Source organism: Phyllostomus discolor, chromosome 5 (genome assembly GCF_004126475.2).
Source record: "Phyllostomus discolor isolate MPI-MPIP mPhyDis1 chromosome 5, mPhyDis1.pri.v3, whole genome shotgun sequence".
Taxonomy (NCBI): Eukaryota; Metazoa; Chordata; class Mammalia; order Chiroptera; family Phyllostomidae; genus Phyllostomus; species Phyllostomus discolor.
The window spans coordinates 55979846-56003480 of NC_040907.2; the positions used below are offsets into that span (position 1 = coordinate 55979846).

Here is a 23635-nt window from a genome sequence, read left to right on the forward strand (position 1 = left end):
TGCCATTAGACATACCACTTATGTAGTCTCCTTCTCACTATATACTCATCCAGCCACCTTTTGATAATTAAATTTCTTGTATAGTTTGCCTAAAGGGAGCAATGTGCTTGTCAGGCCAACAAGAATACTAGGTCTTTCCAACAATTAAATTTCTCAATGTAAATGATTGCATTGGCATTCTAGTTTTATACATCATTCTCCTGTGTGCTTTGTTACTGCCAGTTGTCACCCCTGAGTTGGAGTAATTCTAGGGCACTGACAAAATCAATTTTCAGACCCTGCAAAAATGTGCATGGTTAGTTTGACTTAACAGAGTTCATTCAAGGTTTACTAACCCCAGAGAGAAAGAGCCATTTAGGCAGATGTTGAGACAATTTGTGTAGGATTTTATCATATTAAAGCATTTGGAGTTAATTTTTAGGCAGTAGGAACTCATTGGTGAAATATGAATGGGGGTGTAATATGATCAAGACTGTTACTCATGGGTCTAGTATGTGCTGCTCTATGTAGCAGAGCTCATGGTTTAATTAAGGAGTCAGCCAAGCAAACAGTGAATTACCTCACACTGTTATAAGTGCACAGAATGCTCTGAGGGCACAAAAGAAGTTACCTACAGTTTACTCCAGAGATGATCAGGGAGCATTTCTCAAAGAGAACACTTACATATTTTAAAATTAGACTTTAATCTTCCTTCAGATTTCCCCTTATTTGGATACATTTTTAGTTAAAAGAAATATATCAAAATTTTGAAGAGCTTCAGAAGTGTATTTCTGGCTTTCTATTAACTATTCCTACATGGATATGCCATAAGCACCCCAAATTAAAGATGTAAGATCTAAACTCATGATGTTCTCTGCCCTTCTTAACCATTCCTGACATTCCTCATGTGTGCTTACCTTGGTGAATGTAACCATAATCAATGTAATTATTAGACACAGTTGTGCTAAATTCTCCCTTCTGCCCCCAACATACAATCAGCCCTAAATCCTTGTAAATTTTTGTGTTCTTGTTACCTCCTCGATTTCTTCTTTTCCGGGGCCACTGCCTTAGTCCAAGCTTTAATCACTTCTCAGCTGGATTACTAAAATAGTTTCCTACATGGCATCCTGCCTCTCTCCCAACTAACTCCTGTACTTTCCAGTATATCCCTGTTTTGAAGTGGGGATGATAGTTCATTTAGTCATTCAAAAAAGGCATATTATAAGTCAGGAACATTTCTAGACCCAGGGGATACACTGATGAACAAAACAGACAAGGGTCTTATTTCTCATAGAACATTATGTAATTATCCAAGCAGAAAAATAAATCAATCAGTTTTCAATATCGGTAACACTATAAAGTGAATAAAATCAAACGATGCAATAGAGAGTGACCCGGGATCCAGGCTGTCATGAAGAGGTCTTGGGCAATGGCAGTTAAAAGCTGGAAGATAAGAGGGAGCCAGCCATGTGAAGGACTTGGGGAAAGCACTTTAGGCAGGGAAATAACAGATGCTAAGAAAGCCTGAGAAATGGAAAGAAGGCAAGTATGGCTACAACAACAGGGCAAGAGAGAGAGATGGTAGGGGATGTGGTCAGTGACTTGCACAGAGGGCATTTATGTAGGACCCAGTTTGAGTTTGAGTTTTAATCTGAGTGCAATGGGAAGTCACTGAAAATATGTAAGTAGAAGAGTGCAAGATTTAATTTATGATCTGAAAGCTCACTCAGGGTATTGTTTGGAAAGTGGATTCAAGAAAACCAGGAGTAAAAGAAGAAACATCATTCTAGAGTCCAGTACAAAAGTACAGTCAGGACATATGGTGCCACAGAGGAGGGTGATAGTAGGAAAGAAGAAGTGGTTGGCCTGGGGGTACACTTCACAGCTGCCAAGAAGACGTGCGTTGCTGCTGGAGTGTATGTGGGAGATGAGAGAGAAGCAGAAAGTAAGGATCTGTAACCTACATAAAATCAAGTGGTTATTGGTCCTATTTCCTTTTCTGATAGAAAGGACTATGGGGGAAGTTTTAGAGCTCTGGAGTGGGAGTGGAAATCAAGTGTTCTGTTTGGCCAAATTAAGTTTGAATAAGTGTTGTGATTTCAAACAGTGACATCAAATAGGCAGTTGAATACAGAAATACAGAGGTCAATGGAAAGGTCACTGGTAGCAATTTAAGTAAACCTGGGAGTCACTGACATATAAATAGTAGTAAAAGTCACTGGCCTAGTCTAATAGAAAACTAGAGAAAGAGAAGAGTGGAAGGCCAAGAACCAGCACTCTAACATTCGAACATCATGCAGATGTTGAGCAGCCAGAAAAGGAGATTGAAAAGGAGAAGGAATGAGGTGGGAGAAGCTTCAGGTGAGTAGGATGTCAAGGGAGCCCAGAGAACAAAAGCATTTAAAAAAGAAGAGGGTAGTCACTTTTGTCAGCCGCTACTGCAAGATTAAAACAAAAACTGTCACCCACTGTACTGGACGAGAGGAGAGATGTTGGTGACTTTCTCAGTATCAGTTTGAGGAGAGTGGTGGGAGTAAATCTCTGCTGGAGAGAAAGTGAAACAAAAAAGGAGAAACAGAGATGCAACTAAGGCAAAGGTACCTGTATTTTGCCGTGTATAGTGAGCATTTTTTTGCCCATATTTTTGAGGGGAAAGTAAGGATGTGCATTATACATGGGTAGCACCTGAAATACTTTGTATCTGTTCTTGTGTTTTGTAATTATTTGTTACATAAAATGCCTTGTACCACAATATGTTAAAATATAAATGCTAAAATTCCTTTATAATACAAAAAAAACAACTATCTAAATATAAATAAGTGAAAAATTGAATTAAAAAGTTAAAATGAAAGATTTTTTTCCCTGACAGTTTGGGCTAAAAATGTGGGTGTGCATTATACACAGCAAAATATGGTACCTAAGCAACCCCCCAAATGAAAGCAAAAATAGGGGCTCAGCATCTGTTTGAAGCCCTTTAGAATGAATTCAAACTCTTTACCTTGGGATACAATGCTCCTCACTAACTGGGTTCTTGCTAAGGAATTTTATCCATCCAACCTTACCCTTACAGGCACTTGTGGTGCTCTACGTGAGTCAAGCAGAATCTCTCTTCCTTCTGACATTAGCCCTCTCTGGGTTACTCTTTGCTCCTTCCTACATGAAGCACAACTCTTACAGGTTCTTCAAAGCATTATCATATCAGGCAAGCAGAACCATCTCCTTGCCACATAATTTACGCTCCTCCCAGGGATGCTATTGCAACCTACATCCCTACGTAGTGTTTACCTCACCACATCGCAGTGTTTGGTTTCACTGCAACAATGCCCTCCCTCCGTCCTCCAACACCCACATACATATCAGGACAAAGGCAAATTTTTAAGCTTGGAATCCTGTCTAGGAGGCGTGTGCCCTTGGTCTTGCCACATGATCTTGTACATAGTGTTCTCTAAGTGCTCGCTAAATAAAAGTTTCTAAAGTGCAAAACTGTTTCTGTCAATTTCTTACTTAAAATTCTGTAATGTCTCCTCAGAGCCTATAGAATAAAGTACCAAACACGCTGATATGTTGTATAAAGCCCTGGTGAATGTGCTTATTCTTACTTCTTCAGCACCATTTATCCCCACCTGAGACTGATCGTTACGCCTCCTACCACTCACACAGGCACACACTGGGTGTTTGGCTTACACTAGACCACTGCCAGGACAATTGTTCCCAGGCCTCTGTACTCTGATGCACACTGCTGATGTTTCTTGGAATGTCTTTAAAAACCAGCTCAAGGGTCCCCTCTGCTCTGAAGTTTTTTCATATTCCTTTTTCCCTACTCATAGCAATGCTAGACATACTCTTCTTTTTTTTCTAGAGACCCTGTCAATAATTCTATTATTGCACTTGCCACACTAATTCCTTTTTTATCTCCCTTTCCTATTGGACTGCAAGTTCTATTGGGCAGGAATGTTGCTTAGTTCATCTTTGTACTCCTAGCACCTAGCACAGTGCCAGGCATGTAAGAAACACTCAGTTAATAAATATTTTTCTCTAAATCCTTTGATTTAAGGGGCTTAAAGTTTAAAATATTTTAAAACCTTGTATCATTATTATAAATAGTTTAAAGGTGATGACTTTTTAAGGTACAAAAACAGAAAAAGAGCAAGTTCACATAGTGAGGAATATAGGGGCAGGCTACAAATTTTAAAGACGTGTGTTTTTCTACATCTCCCTGTGAAAAAGAGTCACACTGCTAAATAATTGATTACATTAGTTAGGCCATTTGCTCCATTCAGAATGAGGTGAAATATTGCCAGGTTTAGAGCATATGTTTTCAGTTCACATTTGCATTGCAAAGAATTAGCCATTCAGGCATTTTTTTTAATTTTCCCTAATTGCCTCCATATTTTGAGACTACTTAAAAGTTTTCAAAAGAAGGGCTATGAATATAGGCTTCTTATGTCAAATCATTTTATGAGTCAAAAATGAGCCTCTCCCAGACATTTTTACAACATAGGATCTACATATTTTCTTGAACTTTGTATGCTTTTTCCTATAACCTTTTGCATACTTTTCCACAATAATAGGCCTCGCCTTTAGATATTTAAGTCTCCTCTACAATGACAAGAAGCATATTAATTACTTCAGCAAGAAGCAAATATGAGAACAGCATAAATTTAGGAGACAGCATTGTTTTCTCAATAATTTGAGATGTCCACCTGACAGTGATGCTTTAGAATTCACAAGAGCACGTGGTGAGCATCAGCACAGTGCTTTATGTGTGTCACTAGGTCAGAAGCTGAACTCTCCCTCCCGTGCTTTGGTATTAAAAGCCAAATCACAAAGTCATAGAATTTCATGGTTGAAAAGCACACAGAGATCATCTAGTCTAACTCCTTTATGTGACTGAATACCCTCTACAACATTGGTAATACATGCCTCTTCAATTTCTCCTTGAACTTTTCATGACAGTGAGCTTATCACTTCCCCAAAAAGCTCCAGGGAAAAATACATGCATATTTTACACTTTAGACAGATTTTTCCACCTTCTATAATAATAGTTATTTTCAGCATTGTGAAACCTACCAATGTGATTAGTGTGAGTTATGTGTCTTCCATCTATTTTGTGTATAAGGAAAGGGAAAAAGGCAATTATGAAATAAGCAAGGCTTTCATTTCTATTTACCTGTTTACCTGGATACTGCCTCTTTCTAGAAAAGATCTTAAATGAAATGACTTAAAACACCTGGATTCAATAGAGTATTAAAATAGAAATAGAAACTCAAAGTCCTGAAAAGAAATTCTTGACTCAAAGGCTAATGCAGTTGCTGGCATTGAAATTCAATTTATCCATAGGCTTTCTACAAGTCAATATAAAAGGAGAAATACAGTGGATTGCACAGCAGAAAGTATAATTGTCTGACAGAAGAAAGTATACTAATAAGTGAAAATTTTTCTGAGTTTCAAGTACCAAGAGAAATTTCTCATGTAGCATCTTATAAAAGAGATTTATTTCTTAGTTGTCTATGTGCATTTATTTTGTACTCTAATGTACTGCCAAGAATAGTGCTAAATAGTCCCTTAAACAATTAAAAACCATACTACCTCAACTCAATATTAACCAATGTTTTAAAAAATTCTGTTGAATATAGGAGACAAAACATGGGCACTGGATAACTACTTTTCTAAAAGGGGCTGCAAAAATACCTTAAACTATCAAAATTCCCCCTCTTTCGGTTGACGTTATGGGGCAATAGTTCCATATGCCCAATTTTTAGTATAAAAGAACAAATGAGAAACCAAGTTCATCTCTCCTATGGCATAACCATCACTCCTTCACCTCCCTCAGAAACAACTACACTTGAGTGATCATTACGCACAAAATGATGCCCTTGGCAACTTGGAGAGGCGTATAAAACATGGTGGGTGGCAAGCAGAGAGCATTGTGAGGGTCTGCCTGAACATCTGATAAGATTTTGGCTCTCTTAGAAGGAAACTGATAATATGTAAGCAAAAGGTGTTATTAAGGCTAGCCTCGCTGCTGGAGGTAATAGGAAAAATCTGGAGTTTCTCACTTGCTCCTTAAACACCGCAAGTATTGTCCCAGGAAGGACATTACAGAATCTTGTAGCCTGAAAAGTTAGCATCTTTTGTAGTTATGCCCTGTGGTTTTACAATACTTTCCACTGCTCTTGGATTGAGGAGTCAGGGAGGAATGGCCATAGACTGACCATGTCACCTCTGAAGGCCTTCACAAAAGGCCCCAGATAAAAGTAAATTGCTCTCTTCACAGTGATTATCACAATTGTCTAGACTTTACCTGGGCTACCTAGTTCCATCATTAAGTTCTAAATATCTGAAGACAGAGAATGCTCACTTCCTGGCCCATACATGAAGCCAGCCAGGCCTAACTCTGCTTCCTTCTCTCTGTTTAGAAAAGGCACACCTGTGGTCTGTGTTTCACCTGTCCAAATGTGGCAGCTCATTTCTTCTTCTTCTTCTTCTCTTCCTGCTGCTCCTATTATTTATATTGTTGTCATTACTACTATTGAAGAATCTGGATTCCATCTAGAGGTCCGTTGTGGCCAATAAGCTATATTCAATTATCATGGATTAGTTATTGTAAAATAAATGTAAGTAGAATAGAACTAACTTTCATATTTAATGAGGCTATTTGTATACTGGACAACAAAATGTATGCATAGTGTTACCATGGAGAGAATGGGAGAGATTTCAGACTTATTGTAAAGAAGGCATAGGAACACCTTTAAATGAAAAACCCAAATCAAATGACCTGGGTTTTTACAGCATTAGAATAAATTGAACACACATTTGCTTAAAGCTGGGATGGTATGGGGACATAACAGCAAATGCTAATGCACATGCTGATGGTTGGCAAGTGCAAATAAGCATGCTGATCATTATTTCACATCACAGTTTATTATGACATGTAACTGCCAGAAATCAATGTCAAAGCCAAGCAAAAACCAGCTACCAACAGCATAATCTTCCTTCATTTTTAGCCATTCTATCCTGCAACCCCCATTTTGATTAGCAAGAAGCCTGGGAATAGAGGATAAAAAATAAAAATAAAAGAGGCCCTTGAGTTATTAGATAATTTTTAAATGACAGGAAACCTTGAGGGAAAATCATCAGTTGAGACCAGTACATATTTCTGTAGGGCATTTTAAATGATCCTAAAGCATACATGATGCCTTGGTGACTGCTTGTGTCTAAGAAAGCTCTTTGCTTTTGGAAACTGAGTAGCACAAATACCTGGTGTGCAAGAAGTTGGCGTAGCAACTCTGCATTTGCAATGGTGAATCACAGAGTAAACAGGTACATAAAACAACTACTCAAGTGTGTTTACTTCTCCACAAAGTGGTTAAATCTTGTAAAGCATTTTTTGGCTTCTCTTTTTTGAGAAATATAAACTCTTTGCTCTAATAACTTAAAGCAGGTTGTTTGCTGAACAGGAGAGGATATATGACCCATGGAAAGATTTATTCTCTGTACTTTCCCTGGATAAAAAAGGTGACATTTAGGCTAAAATTTCCTCCTCTCAGTAGACATAATTCTCCATTCACTGGCAAACAGTACTAGAAGACAAGTTTTTCTTTGTTTGTTCAAAGAACATATTTCCAGGAAAAGAATTGCTTACCTGTCAGCAATAGGTCCCTTGAAATCTGGATCAAATGTTGCTGAATCACCTGCATTTAAAACAAAGAGATTCTTAAACATATAAACCAATGAAATGGCAAATAAATACAGAAAATATTAGTAAAGAAAAATCTACTCCTTGGCTAGTCCACTGCTCAGTGCAATATTGAATTCATTCTTTGGTCCACTGAGACTTTGGTTATGCTTCGGCTATAGCTGTCAATCTTTCTCCCCTTGTCCAGCTAGAAGCAAGACTAAACAGTTGTGGAGGACCATATTCTATGCTCCCTGTACACATATCCTCTCACTGTTCTGAGTAGCAATGTTATAGAGTGCATACTGAGTAGTGAAATTTGAAGCCCTTCCAGACTGCAAAATCGTTTTACCATCTGTCATCGCCAAGTATTGCTGAGTACTCATGAGGTGCACAGTATAATAGAGATTCCTGCTTATCCCAGTTCTCCCTGTCTTCTCGGGAGATTAGGCTTTGCTTCAAAAAGCTGGAATATTAGTCATTGTTGTTCTTTGTAATGTTGACTATATGGTATATACAAATCATTATTATAATACATAAATGTCATTTTTATTGCTTTTTTTAGATATACTACCAGACTTCATGCCATCTGGGAATATGCCTTAGTCATTTATTGTTGCACCACGATTGCTGTACATCACCCTCATCTTTAAACAGTAGAAGGTACTCAGGGGAATGCCCCCCCCCCCCCCCAACACATATATACAGCATGGGCAAACCCAGACATAACTTCTATCAGATAATTTCTGGCCAAAGGCTGCATTTTGCAACCCCCAATTCATAACTCTTCTCCCCCAACCTAAGCACTGTTACCCCTTTCTCAAAGACTTTGTCCCTATGTGAAGGCCTGGTACTGAATTAAGGATGGAATCTCAAAAGGGACTGGAAAAAAAAAAACCCACTCGCCCTCCCCTGATGTCAGTAACCTAACTTTGCCTGTACCCTATGGAGAAATTAGGCCAATGACTCAGAGGCTCTTTAATGTCATCACAGGTAGATGGGAAAACAACAGGGAGACAGACTTACAACAGAAATCTAATAGCCAGCCAGTCATGGGATCTTCACAAAGCAGTTCTGAGGGATACACAAGGTAGATCAGGCACAGTCCCTGTCTTAGAGACCTTACAACTGGTGGGCAAGATCCACATATTGATTCAGTCAACAAATATTTTTTGAGAATATTTATCTACCAGTCCTTGTGTTACATGAACAATGAATATGCCATATGAAACAATTAATAAAGTACTAAATTGCATGGTATTGGCTTTCAGTATTACAAGAGTTCTGAGAAAGTAGGTTCCATCAAAGACTAGAGGAGTCAAGAGGGTTTCATTCCAAAAAGGAGATTTTTTTTTTTGCAAAAGACTGGAATGAAACAAAAGAGAAAGGAGAAACATTCTGAGTGCATAAAACTAGAACTCGGTTAGATTCAGTGACTCTTTACTGATCACCTGCTGTGTGCTCTGCATTCTATGATACACTGCTGGGGACTGAGGGTCTAGTGAAACACACTGTCTCTCTTCAACAAGCTAACAAACTGGTGAGCACACAGAAAAATAAGTATACAAATCACTGTAATACAAGAAGATATGGTAGGAGGGGTACAAAACAAAAGTGTTAGGAGTGTTCCAAGGAAGCAAAGGTCACATTCAGTTGAGATCAGTCAAGAAGGGTTCCTAGAGCCACAATATTTAGAGACAGGTAAAGTTCAGAGCTGTAGAGATGACTGAAGTCACAGAGTCGGGAATGAACATCACATTTGTAGGGATGGGGAAAATATCAGCCTGCCTGGGGTACTGGATAATGGGATAGGAAGGGGAAAATAAAGCTGAATAGATAGTATGGGATCACACTACAGAGAGCCTAAAAGCAGGGCTGGAAATTATTTTACACATTTTAGGCTATAGGGAGCCAGAGGAGGATTTGAATGAAGGGATGACATAGTAGAAGCAGTGCTTAAGGAAGAGCCATTTAGCAGCAGTATGCAAGTTGTGTTACAAAGTGCAAAGTCAAGGAGAACAACTAGAAGTGCCTTGCAATAACAGAGGTGAGTTAACATGAGCCACTGTCCACTGGTGGTGAAAGTAATAGAAAGACTCTCGATTCATCACAGAGTAGTCATGTGGCTTAGGGACCAGGAGTAAAGGCGTTAGAGTCAGGTTGTCTGTTCTCTGTCACTTACTATCAGAGCGACTCTAGAGAGATCATTTTACTTCTCTGAGTCTCAGTTTCCATATTTGTAAATGGGGATTATAATAGCACCTATGTCATAAAGTTGTTACGAGGACTAAATGAATTGATACCTGTAAAAGTGCTTAAAAACAGTGGCTGGTACTTAGTATGCTGCCAATGTTAATTATAAGTCATATAATTACATATAAACAGAACTTGATGAGTGTTAAGACGTGGGGTTTAAAAGACAGAAGTCAAACATGGTTTCAAATCAAGGGACTACAGACCTAGAAATTTTGTTTGTCGATCACTTCTGGCATTTTACCTTGGTTTAAGGAAAGGTCGATGCTGTTAAAACAGTTGGGAATCTTAATGGGTGGAAGAAATTATAAAACAGTTCTAAGAAAAAAGAGCATGAGATTGATTTTGCTCTTTTTAAATTTGAGGTGTCATCTAATTGAAAAGTCCAGCATTCAACAGCAATTAAGAAACTAGAGCCTTGGGTCAAGTCTTGAGATAACTATTTGAAAGTCAATAAGTTTGTATTGTAAAAAGTGATGAGCTCTGTAAAGAAGAACATTGGGCCCTGGACCAGTGTGGCTCAGTTGGTTGAGCATCGTCCAGCAAAGTGAAAGGTCACCGGTTTGATTCCCCAGTCAGGGCACATGCCTGGGTTGTGGGGCAGTCCCTGGTTGGGGCATGTGCGAGAGGCAATCTATCCATGTTTCCCTCACACATTGATGTTTCTCTTAACACAATAATCTCATTACATAGGTGGATTGGAAACTATCACTAGCCTCATTTTACATACATAAAAAACAAGGCATAGAGAGACTAAGGAATATGCGCACAGTCACACAGTTGATAAATGGTCTACCTGGAATCCACACCACCCAGTCTCCCTGTAGCACAGCCAATCCCATTAGTCATGCCCTGTAAAGCTAACATTGGTTCGTACTCCAAGGGGAAGTGTGTAAAATGTTTCCTGTGTGAGGTAGTCCATATATACTTCAGTGTCTCTGACACATTTTCAGCTTCTCTTTCAATGACTGCTTGTCTGATTCCACTTCCCAGCAACAAATACATTTCAGGGTGTCTAACCCACCTTTCTGTGGGAACCAACCTCCTCTCCAGTGCACAGGAGGGAGTCTCGAGCCGCCAAGTTTCTCTCACACACCTGTTCCCTGGCAATCAGTGACTGGATCTGGTTTGGACACGAGACCAAAGTTGGGACCATCACTCCTGGCCACTCTATCTCAGGAATTTAGAATTAGAATGGACAATGAGTTGGTTAGTGGGAGATTGGAACTTCAAGATTAAAGCTGGAAGATCAGAGGAGCAGAGAAAGCTGGCTTTCAGAAAGAAATTACTGAAGTAAATATACAAAGACAAGCAGAGAAGGAAGTCCCAGTGGACCTCAGCTTCCAGTTTCAGTCACTACCTGAGGCTGAGGGTTCAGCTTAATGAGATAACCTGTATCCTTTTACTAAAGTTCCTTACTTGATTTTTTTTTGCTAGTTCATGTCAGTTATGGGCATCCGAAAAGTCCTACTAATATACTGTACTCATTCCCTCAGCTCAACTTGGGTTTCAAGAATTCATTTTAACAGCATTTATTTTATTCTTGCAATAAACAGGTGGTGGGAATTTAAGGATGAATTCTTGAGATGAAGTCAGCTTTCATGAATCTCACAGTTGAAGAAGAAATACAAACTCAAGACTGTAATTCCTACACTATGTGGTTCCCATGACAGGGACACACAGAGGGTGTCACGCATGGGGCATGGAGGGGCTCATAAATGGATTGCTGTCTCTATTTCCTGGCTGACACTGAACGTGGGCTTCACTCTGACTTGTCTCTTCCACACTGGTGTGAAACACTAGTGCTGGTATTCTTGCTGGTCCAGATTTCATTTCCCCAAACTAGCTGAACAGCTAAAATATCTCAAAACTGTGTTTTTTTTTTTTGTTTGTGTGTGGGAAGTACAAGTTTCCAGCCCCCCACACCAAACACTACATTTCTGTAGGTCTGGGGTACACCTGAAAATGTGTATTTTTAAAACTTCCATCAGATAATTCTGATGCACAATTGGCCTTGGAGAGCACTAGTCTACCTGATTTATTCTGGATTTCACCCTTAACCTCTTTGTTCATACATAGTCTTTAAATCTAGCTTCAATTCGTAACAGAGCAAACCTAACAGAATAGAGAAAAGCAGGTCATGAGGATGCGTGTGAGCTTTGGGAAACACCACAATTAAAGGTAGGCAGTAACATGAATCAGTTATAGGAAAAGAAATAGAAAAGTGACATTCAAGAAAGCCAAAGAATTTCAAGAAAGAAAGAAGATTATAAGTTCCTCAGGAAAAAAAAAAGGAATAGTAAGTGAATGCTTATTTGTACCAGGGACAGCTTGGAGTGCTTTATACGCAGATAAGCCATTTTGCACAATTCCACATAGAACAGCGTGAGCTATACCCCCTCGAACTGTGCAATACAAGGCATATTTATCATGTTATGTAATGCTCCCAATAATTCTGTGATGTGTATAATTATTATCATCCCATTTTACAGATGAGGATATCGAAGCACCAAAAGGCAAGCAAATTTGCCCTAGCCCACTCAGTTAACAAGAGGCAGATGTAGAATTGTAAGGCAGACAATCTGGACCCCACAGCCTGTGTTGAGCCATGCGGCAGTAAATTTTTCTTTAGTGATCTTAGAGAAATTCCTCAGAGTGGGGAGAAAAGGTAGGTTGAAAGGGGTTAGAAACTTTTACTGCCTCTGTAATTATTTCCTTTTTACATTAAAGATAGGCAAAACTGGTTTAAAAATATCTAGGCTGTCTTTCAATTTTGGTGTGATTTGCAGCTCACCAAGTGAAAAAGCAGACTGCAGTGTAAATAAAATGCTATTGTCAAGTCTGTCTGAAAAGCTGACATGTTCTGATTGTAAATCCTGGCTGCCTTATATTTCAGTTAAAAATACACTAAAACCACAGTCAAATGGTAAGATTTAGCTGATTCCATATAGTAATGACAGCTGGAAAGTGATGACTTCAGCCTGCCCCATATGCTAGCAGAATTTGTATTGTTATGCAAATTTTATGTCCTCAAATCAATACAGGGCATCACTTTGTCAGAGCCCTCGTGTGCTCTAATTGCATTTCTGGAATAACAGACTGAGGGGCCAGCCAAGTGAGAAAAGCTACAGTGCTTCACTGTCATAAAGCTTAGCTAGTTGAATATAATTCATATTTCTCATTTAAAAAAGAGAAAATTTTAAAATTAGGTAATCACATTAAAAGCTTCTTAAGTTCATGTGACTCCTTGATCACCCAAATTGTGTCTTTAGAATCACTAAAAAATATTCATATTAGACAGTTACACATTTGTTATTGTAGTTAACAGTTTGTATTGCACTCATATGATGTAATTATTCTTACCAGAAATAACTCATAGAGATTAAGGACAGGAGTCCAGGTAATTAATTCAATTCATGGTGCAGATTCATGACTCTGTTGAATGCAAATGGCAAGATAAAGCAGCCAGTCATGCTTGAAAGACTCTTTTCTTTGAAAGCAATCTGTTTCTAAAAGAAAATGACAATGTAACTACCATTGATTTTTTTATAAAAAGCAGAAATCTGAAACATTTAATTTTATTCCTTTAGTATATTCTCCTTGAGAGAATCTAACGTGATTTGAAGAGTCAAAGGTGAACTAAGGTGGAGCAAACAAGTATTTTAGTGCTTAGAACTATTATGAGTCAGCAAGTCAGATAACTTTCCACTGGGTATTGAAAAATGGTGTATTATAACATTAAGTCTTAACAACAGCCAGTGGAGAATTGAGAATAATTAAATACTTGTTTTACTTTATTTTTCAAATGTGTTTGTGATTTGGGGTCTATAAAAGAGGTCCTGCCACTTCATCCAAGGAAAGGTTTCCTTTTCTTCCAAGTCTCAACTAAGACTAAGAAGCCATGTTCTTTGCCTTTTCTTATAGAATAATGTTCCTATTTCTCTGCCCAGCACACGTGGCCTTTCATCATCTGGCCTCTCACCAGCCTCATCTCCTACCATCCCTCACTTCAAACTTGACCTGCTAGCAGCTCTGTACTGCAATGTTTCCCCTCCAAAATCAGATGTGTCACACAGTGCCCCCTGAATAATACGATTTTTCCATCTTGTTGCCTTGGCAATGGCTAAAATAAGCTTACCTTTCTCCTTACAAATTCCCTGCTCATCTTTGAGGAAAGAATAAGGACCAAGACATCTCACTGGCTACTGTGCCAGTGGGTGGAGCCTACTTGATTGGAGACCAACATTGAGAACTTTCATATAATCCATCCCAAAGCAGCTAATTCCATTGCTCTCAGATATGTATACTTCTAGTATTTGCACTGTTGCACTTAGTATCACAAGGCCTTTTTACATGCTGTAGTAGAAAGATATCCACATGCTAATTACTCAAACTTGAGAATATTCTACTTTACATAGCAAAATAGACATTGCAGATGTAATTAAATCGAGAACCATGAGACAGGGAGATTATCCTGGATATCTGGGTGAGCCCAGTGTAATCACAAGAGTCCTTAAATGGACAAGAAGAAGACAGAATAGTCAAAGAATGGTATGTGATCACAGAAACAAGGTCAGAATACAAAACAACCTGAGAAGACCTCAACTGGCCATTGCTGACTTTGAAGATGGAAGAGGGTCATGAGCCAAGAAATGTGGCTGCCTGTCAAACTCCTTTCCACCTGGGGCCACGTCATCCTCATGGTTGCCTTCAAAGAGCCAAATGTAATTTCAGCTCCTTAACAGTTAGGGAGTAGTTGCATGTATACAGTCCTAAAATTATTTTGGCCCTTTGAAGGCAACTGCAAGGCTGATGTGGGCCCTGGTGAAAATGAGTTTGACACCCCTGTCCTAGAGGCTGGGAAAGAAGTGAATTCCTCTCCCCTGGAGTCTCTAGAAGGGAATGCAGCACTGCTGACTCCTTGATTTTAGGCCATTGAGGTGTATTTTGAAGTTCTGACCTCCAGAATCATAAGATACCAATAAATTTGTGTCATTTAAAGCCACTGTATTTGTGATAATTCATTATAACAGTGAAAGGAAACTAATACACATTACTATTTCTCCTACTGAAACAATAGCTCCTTTAAGGTAGGAACTAGATCTTGGTTATTCTATTGCTATACCTACTTTGCTACTGGTGTATACATGACAGGTACTGAATAAATGCTTATAAAGTTAATTCAAAAAATGTCGATGTAATTTTGAACTCTTATATCTTTAATTTAGGTTATGAAAATACAAATAGAAGATCAATTTTGACAATTACCAGGTAATTATTTTGGATAGATTTCAACCTGGGTTAAAGGCAAATTAGTAGACTCCCAGAATTGCATTGATGTGAAAAATAATTAGGGTAAGAAACCAACCCTAATTCAGCATCTATGTATAATGTCCAAATAAGAGTAAACAAAGGAAATAAGGAAGACAGTACCCCATAGTGGTAAATTAAAATTGGATATTAAATTACCCTGCATCAAATGTCATCTCTGCCACCTACAAGATCTATAATCCAAGGAAAGTTACTTTTTATCTCTCCAAAATTCCATTTTATCATCTACAAAATGACAGATACTGGTGTAGGGGTTCAGAACAAGTCACCTTAAAATGTGTCTCTGTGAATGTGGATTATTTTGAGCTCAAGGCAACAAAGACCCTTTGGGCTCAAGAGAAACTTCTGGCCTGCCCCCTCACCCCAATCCTAGAAGAATTTAAATTAGGGGCCTTGCCCATAATCAGAGATAACCTATTTGACCTATCTATCTGGCAGGCCAATTACTAAGTACTAAACATCTGCCCTTCCTACTGTCCTGCAATGACCTTCCTTCCCTCTGAAGCTCCAAGGCACCTGACCTCATCCTCAGCTCAGTGTGCCATGTATACCTCATTTTAACTTGCTGTCATCAAACTTCTCATGTATGTGAGGTGTCTGACTCTCTCCTATATGTAGGGTTCCCATATGTACATATGTAATTAAATGTGGTTATTTTTTCTTGTTAATCTATTTCATATTGATTTAATTATTGGACTAGCCAAAAGATCTTGAAGGGTAGAAAAAAGTTTCTCCCTTCCCCACAGTAGCAAAAAATAAAAATGAAAAAAGGAGGAACAGATTTCTGCTTTCAGAGTGACCATGAGAAATAGCAAGGTATATGTAAATTACTGTCATATCCAAAGCAAATCAGTGTGGAACCAATATAATCCACCTTTAGTTGAATGATCACATTGGTTATAGGTGACACCAATAATTCTAGAAAGGTTTCAATAACTAAACTTGGCATGGCATTTATGGAATAACTTTTTGAAGGAGAGAAATTTTGAAGATGCTTCAAGGAAAGAATGTGCCATATGAGAAAGCTGGACAAAAGCACATGGTTAGCCACAGCACAGGCTATGCTTGGGGCAGGAGGTATGAGAGCAGTTAGGAGAATGCCACACATTATGGGAAGGTAGAGTAGGATTTACAAAGCCCCTCAGGCCTTCTGTGGAAGTACTGCAATTTTCACAAGTCTATGTTTCCACTTGATACAGAGGAAATAGAAGAGTTAAAGGCAAAGAGCCAACAATAAAGTTGTCGTATTTCAGACATGAGATGGTAGGTATCTGACTGAAGCTGTAGAAAGATAAGGCACTTCCAGAAGCATCTCAGAGGTATACATTCATTCAGTGGGGGTGAAAGGAAGGGCATGGTGCCATGCTTCATCACTTAATGGCAGCAATTCCTCAAGCAGAAAATGATGTGCCTCCCAGAACTCATCTTTGGCAGAAACATGACCCCACATTGGACATGACAAGATTAATGAAAATGCAAATGAGACTCTTTCAGCACTGATTGAAATCAAACAATAAAGTGATATCATGACCTTACGATGGTTGTTTTTCTCCCCGTTTGAGTAACTTCTAAACATATGGGATGATAAATCACTCTGTTACATGAAGAATGTCAAATCTCCTGCTTTAAGGACAATTTTTTTCTAATGACAGTGTTGGTTTCTAAATAGTTTGCATCATTATTTGAAATAATTCACCCTATATAAACACAAATCATTAACATTTAGTTAGAATGTCAACCTCAGAAGTAATAATCTGAAAGAAGCAACCTTGACTACTGAACAGATGAAAGAAAACATACAGAAAGCACTCAGGGTACTTCTTAATAGACTGATTTTATAGGCAATGTTGAAAGATGCATGTTTGTGGGGCACTAGAGATGCACTTCTAAAAAGATGATTTTTCTTGACTACTGTGACAAAGCAGTGAATTTGTACTTTAGAACAGCCACGAATTATTAGGTAATCACACATGCTCAGAATAAATAACATTCTGAATCAATATTGATTCAAAAAGAGAGTCTGGAAGCAAACGAGAACACAAATTGAGTTTGAAGGTTATCAGTGTGAGTTTTCTAATACTTTATTCTAAAAGACCCATGACATACTCTAATCACATTGAAGAGACTCCTTGTTTTTTCCAGTTTCATAGATTATGCATTTCATTGTCATGCTAGTCACTATTCCCTCAACCCCTAAAAAATATAAGTACGATTTCACAACCAGACATAGAAAATGAAGAGCATATTTACACACCTTAAATATAAAAAAGTGACTCATGTTGTTTTTCCATATGCAGATTTCAGGCAACAGCACAGTAAATGAATAAAGGTTGGGGAGAATGATAGTTTTGAAAATGACCATTACATAAATACATACATAAGGAACAAAATGTTTTTAAAGTTATAGTTGAGTAAAAGACTTCTTGTTGAACTTAATAAATACTACCAAAGAAAAATAACAGGTATGTGTCAATTTATCACAAGTGCATAAAATAGTTTGGTAGCTAGTGATAACATCTTTCCTACTTCCTCATATTTGCCCACCGGTTATTAATGAGAACAAAATTAAACTGCTTATCACTCTGACTTTTGCCACACCTCTAGAAGATGAATGGTAATAATCACTGGGAAAAAATCCCTACTCATGGGTCTGAAGTGTAGAAGAGAAAACAATTTCAGTGCATAATTTTTATCCACAACTCATCATGATCAAACAAATAAAAACTGCAGGTACAGTACACTATTAGAATCTATACTACAGGTACAGCCTTTCACCAGTGGTTCAGAGTAGTCACTTAGAATGAGAAATGGGAGAATAACAGACAGCAGGCATACACACAACTTATGGCATGACCCACCCTAAACAGTTATGTCAATTTGGAGAGAGAGAAAACCAGAGCTAGAATGAGATTCTTTCTTCTTTTTTAGGACTGTGGGTGGGAAGTGGGGATTGAGTGGGTTCTTGTTATAGAACAAGATAATCTCTTGGAATGGATACCTGAAGTTTTACCTCAGCTCCTCCAGGAGTCCTGTCTTCTTGGATCAAGTCAAGGATAAAATAACTTGTAAATTCTATGGAGCTAGCCTATGTGAGGGAAAAATGCTGATAAATTTTTTCTTCTACAAAATGAATTTCTCACAAAGATACTGAACATGGTAAATTCATTGTAAAAAAAAACTTTTGGGTTTATTTCCTTTATATTCTGCATAGATATAAAGGAGTGAATGAAAGACTAGGAAAGGGAAATTTAGCACTCAAGACAAGAGTTTGCCTCATAGTCTTCCATAATGGTAATAACATAAAACTGTGAAGATAAGTAAAAGTCTACCTGTTAATTCCAATTCCAAAAATGTGAGAGGTTCATATCTCTCTTTCTCTCTCTTTCTCTCTCTCCAAAAACAACTAAAAATTCTGGATACCTAGCTTAAAGAACATCTTCTTAAAATCACTGAATATTTTACAAACCAGCAAAGAAGTGCAAGGTCAAATTCTAAGTGAAAGTAAGAACTCAGAGAAGAAGGTACTACTGAAGGTGCAAATTTAGCAATTTAGTATTATCAAGGAGCAAGGGAGACAGAGGACCCAGCCCAGAGGCTACTCAGAAGTAAAATAGGAAGCCTCCCTACATAAAGTTGAAACTCCAAAGGACTATAGCTCAGAATGGAACCCACTTCACACTTAAGAAGGCCACCTTCACACTGAGCAGAAAGATGGAAGAAAACACCTTCATTTGAATTGTCAGTGTATGACAAGCAATCTAAAGTGGAGTCAGTCCATAGGTGCTCCTGGGAAAGTGACAGATAAACAACAACAGACTCCTGTTGAAATGATCTATATTATAAAAATAATCAAACACAATTTCCCCACAAAATGTGCATCTTGCAAATAACAAATTACATAAGGAAACAAGACAGTATAAAAAATTAGATAATCAATGGACAAAAATAGACTCTCAGAGTCTTCAGATATTTAAATCATTAGTCCCAGATGATAAAACAACTATGCAACCATGCTTATTATTTTTCAAAAATAAAAGAAAACTTAAAAATAAATGTGAAGAATTATTAAAAATTACCTAGAATCTTCAAAAATAAAGAAAATTTCATCTGGAAGTGAAAAACACAATAAATGAAACATGCAACTTAGTAAGTACGACGTTGTATTAGACACAGCTAAAGAGGCAACTGGCAAACGGGAAAGCAAGTCAATATAAACTATTCGGAGTACACCACAGATAAACTAAGAATAAAAAATATTAAATAATAGCAGCATACTGGATATAGAGTGAGACGTTTTAATATAGCAAATCAGATTTCCAGAAAGAGAGAATCACGATGAGGGAGAGAAGCAGTGAAAGAAAAACACTGCCAATGTAAAATTCTATATTTAGTGACAATATGTTCAAGAAAGAGGTGAAATTAAGACAATTTTAGGCAAACAAAACAAAAAAGAGAATATGTCACTGACAGGGTCTCATTAAAATATATTAAGTAAGTATATATTCTGGAGAGAAGAAAAGTGAGCCAGGTGGAAGGTCTTTGATGAAAGAAGAAATACAGAATGAAGAAAGATAGGAAGGGAATGATCACCAGCTATATACAGCAACAATAATAAAGTCTTGTGGGGTTAAATAAAACCAGAGAAAATTATGACAGTAACAAAATATAATCCAAGAGTTGAAGCAGTGTAGGTTTTTTGATTGTGGAGGAAATGGTAGAATATTAATGAATTTTAAACTTTTATAAGTATGCATGCTGCAATTTTAAAAGAATAGATCAGCATATATTATTTCAAAAATATTATAGTAAGGAAACTGGAATAAGAATAATTAGCTAATCCAAAATCAGGGAAGAAAAAGAAGAAAAATAGAACAGTCAGGGGGATGAAAAAGCACACATAAAGCAATATATTATGAACTGAATATTTATGTCCTCCTCAAATTCATACATTGAAGTCCTCACTCCAAGTGTGATGGTATTTGGAGGTAAAATCTTTGGAGGTAATTAGGTTTAGATGAGGTCATGAGGGTGGGACCCCCCGTGATGGTATGAGGGCCCTTATAAGAGGAGGAAAAGAGTCCAGAGCTAGCTCTGTGTGTTATGTGAGCACACAAGGAAGGAGAAGGCATCCTCTGGAGCAGCTTTACAGAAAGGTCAGCACAGCTGTGCACAGGCAAGAGCTTCAGGCTTCTGAAAATAACTCAGGTTACAGCCTGACCAATTATTCTCAAGGCTTCATGATTGATGGGATACCTGAATGAAGGTAGCTAGAAGAACTTACAAAATCAATTGATCAGCCAGTGGACAAACTAACTCTTGAGCTCTTAACTAAAACCTTTTAGGTTTTCTCATTTCTTCAGAAACTCTCCAGAATTTCTGAGGCCTTCGTTTTTGACTCAGATCTAACAGGCAGCCCTACATTCTCAAGTAAAAAGGAGCTCTGGGTGTCTTTTCTATGTCACAATGGCACCAATCCAAGGAGAATCCACTTCCATTTAGGCCAACATTAAATCAATAGAAGACTGACAAACGTTTCTCCATTCCTCCTGAAATTTACGTGTATTTTTTGATGTCCATATTTCCCCACTCTGTGATCAGAACCACAAATGAGAGGTTAGTAAGATGGGCTTATTTATTTAGTAATATACAATTTCATCAAAACTTTTAAATCATGGTATTCTGTGTTTAATGAACAAAATTTTTCCACTCACATTCTAATTCATGAAAGTTTCACAACAAAATAGAAAGCGTTGATGCACATGAAGAAATAAAAAGTTCTTGACAATAATGACATGTATTATTACAGTCTATTGAGCTGGCCAAAAAGTCTGCTTAGGTTTTTTTCTGTAAAATAAAAGACACATTTTTCATTTTCACCAATAACTGTATTGATCTGGATATTTTGAGTATGTTGGCTATCTCCCGCTATTGGCTTCTAGTGGGTAGAGGCCAAGGGTGCTGCTAAACATCTTCAAATGCATAAGACAGCCGCACAGCAAAGAATAATTTGACCAAAATGTCAATAGTGCCAAGAAACTTCCCAAACTGCTTTTGACATGTTCGATCAGTCATAGCACCTTCTCCATACCCTGCACAATTTTTTTGTGTGTTTCAGTTGTGTTTTTACCTTTCTTGAAATAACAAAGTATAATATTCCAAAATGTTGCTTATTTCTTTCCATCTTCAATATTAAAATGCCCACACAACAATTCACCAATTTTAATTTTTTTTAATGCACGCTGATATGACAGCTATCACAATACAATGTAACAAAATTGTTTCAAACGAAGCTAAAGTGCTACTAGAACCATGGTGAGGAAAAAGCCAAATGAACTTTTTGCCCAACCCAATATTATCAATGTATATATTATTAATACATGTATATTAATATTATATGTTATTATTGGCCAACCCAATGTTATTTATATATCTATTACTGTACATAGAATATAATAATATGTTACAGATATGATAAAATAATACAGGGTCCAGGCAGGAATAATGCCTGCTGGAGTGTGGTTGGTAGGGTAATAAATAATAATTTACAGTTTTAATTTGAACATTTCACCTAAAATGTCAGGGTATGCTTGAGTGTGATATTGTTATGTTACAGAATTACATGCTTATGACTTTGTAACAAAAAATTTTGTAATAAGAAGGGGTGTTATTTGTGCTGGATGCTGCATATTACATTCAATGTGATATTGTTGGGTTTATATCATATAAAATATGTTGTAGAAAGGGAGCTAAAAACGGAATAGAAAGCTTATATTTGAATCCTACTTATTAATTCAATATGTAACCTTAAACAAATTATTTTACCTTCTTATTTCTTAGTTTTTGTTAAATAAAGGATATAATCCATACACAATGTCAGAGCTAGAAAATCAAATGAGACCATAACATAAAATATATAAAATCATTTATAAAATTCATGAAATATTTCCATAAATGTGAGAATGTATTATGTTAAATAACATATGTGAAATACTTGACACATCATAGGTTCTCAATAAAAGTGTTCCCTTTTCCTTCCCTATTCTCACCAGCTCACTGACCCCCATGTGGCTGCAGCTCACTTCTTTTATTTTGCTAGTGAGAACTGTGAGGAAGTAAAGGATCAGCGGATCAGCTTTACCTCTTCCTGCCTTGGCTTCAGCCTCTGGTGCCTTTCCAGCTTCTAAAATGACCAAAAGTGCATTCACATATCTCATCTCTGAAAGCTCTGGAACTCAAGAGGCTCAGGCAACCTGTGACACTGTTCACCGACAGAGAGCCCTTAAAATACAAACATGCCCTGACCAAAGACTTCTCTTTAAGTTAACTTCAACCTCCAAACAGTTTTCTGAGTATTGAATAGAACTGATTACATTTCACTGAGCACTTACACTGTGAGACACCAGCAAGAGCACAAAGATGAGTAAAAAACAACTCCTGTCGTGATGGAAATAGCAGTGTAGGAGTGGGAATGCGCAAATACTGTAACAGAAGGAACTCAAGGATGCTCAGGGGAGGCATAACAAAGTCCTTGGGAAATGTAAGAAGACAAGTTCACATTCAGCTGAACAAACTGGGAAAACCTTCAAATTAAAAAGGTGGCCTTTTAGCTAGACTTTGGAAGATGGGTAGAAACTGGGCCTAGCATGTGAAGAGAGGAAAACTTAGGATGGAGAAATTCAGTGGGTCAAGGAAATGGTGAATCACACTAGAGAAATATAGGTAAATATGGTCACAGTTAAAGACTTGTTCAGATCGGCTAGTTTTAACTTTCTTACTAACTTGAATTTAACCTTGTTCTCAAATCTCATCAGTAGAGCCAATAAGCATGATTCAATTATTAATATGTCACACATTGCTTCCAGAAAACCCATGCCAGAACTGCACAAGTTTGGAAAAACAACTTGCCAAAAAATTTAATATGGCTTTTGCACTAATCTTTCTCTGTCCTGTGCTTCTTCAATGTCACTTAAAAAAATTCTGTCCTATTTCTTAGGAAATATTATTACTCCATAAGCTACTATATTTCATATTAGGAACCATACCTGATTCATAGTTTAAGTACTTAACAACATACAAAAAGTGGAACAGAAAACAAATAAGAGTTTGAGCAGTCAAGTTTCTCTAGCAGATACTTTAAGAAAACAGTACTTGAAATTAGGTAACTCAAGATGTAGTTAATATGCAAAGCATAAGGGAAATTGTTATGAATTGTAGAAGTTTGACAAGCATGCAGGTCATATCTGGTATATTGAAATTACTGTTAGCAACGGTGGTACTAATGCTATCCTTTGTGTATTTAAGACTAAGTTTGGGTGCATTATATAAATAGCCAAGTTTTGGCAGTACATTCCTATATTATATTTCTTATGCTTAAAGAATACACTGGTTTGTAAC

General features: G+C 37.4%; 1 protein-coding gene and 1 long non-coding RNA gene across 2 annotated transcripts in view; one reads left to right on the forward strand and one right to left on the reverse strand.

Moving 5' to 3' along the window:
* SLC44A5 (solute carrier family 44 member 5) overlaps nt 1–23635 on the reverse strand; it is a 344959-nt gene that overhangs the window by 125567 nt on the left and 195757 nt on the right. Inside the window, 1 exon segment of the mRNA XM_036026299.1 lies at nt 7625–7673. Within this exon segment, the coding sequence (XP_035882192.1) occupies nt 7625–7673 (49 nt within the window).
* LOC118500660 lies at nt 1499–16776 on the forward strand. Its single transcript, XR_004903235.1, has 6 exons — nt 1499–2340; nt 8223–8320; nt 11090–11304; nt 11990–12091; nt 15139–15181; nt 16441–16776. It is a non-coding gene; the product is annotated as an uncharacterized LOC118500660 (long non-coding RNA).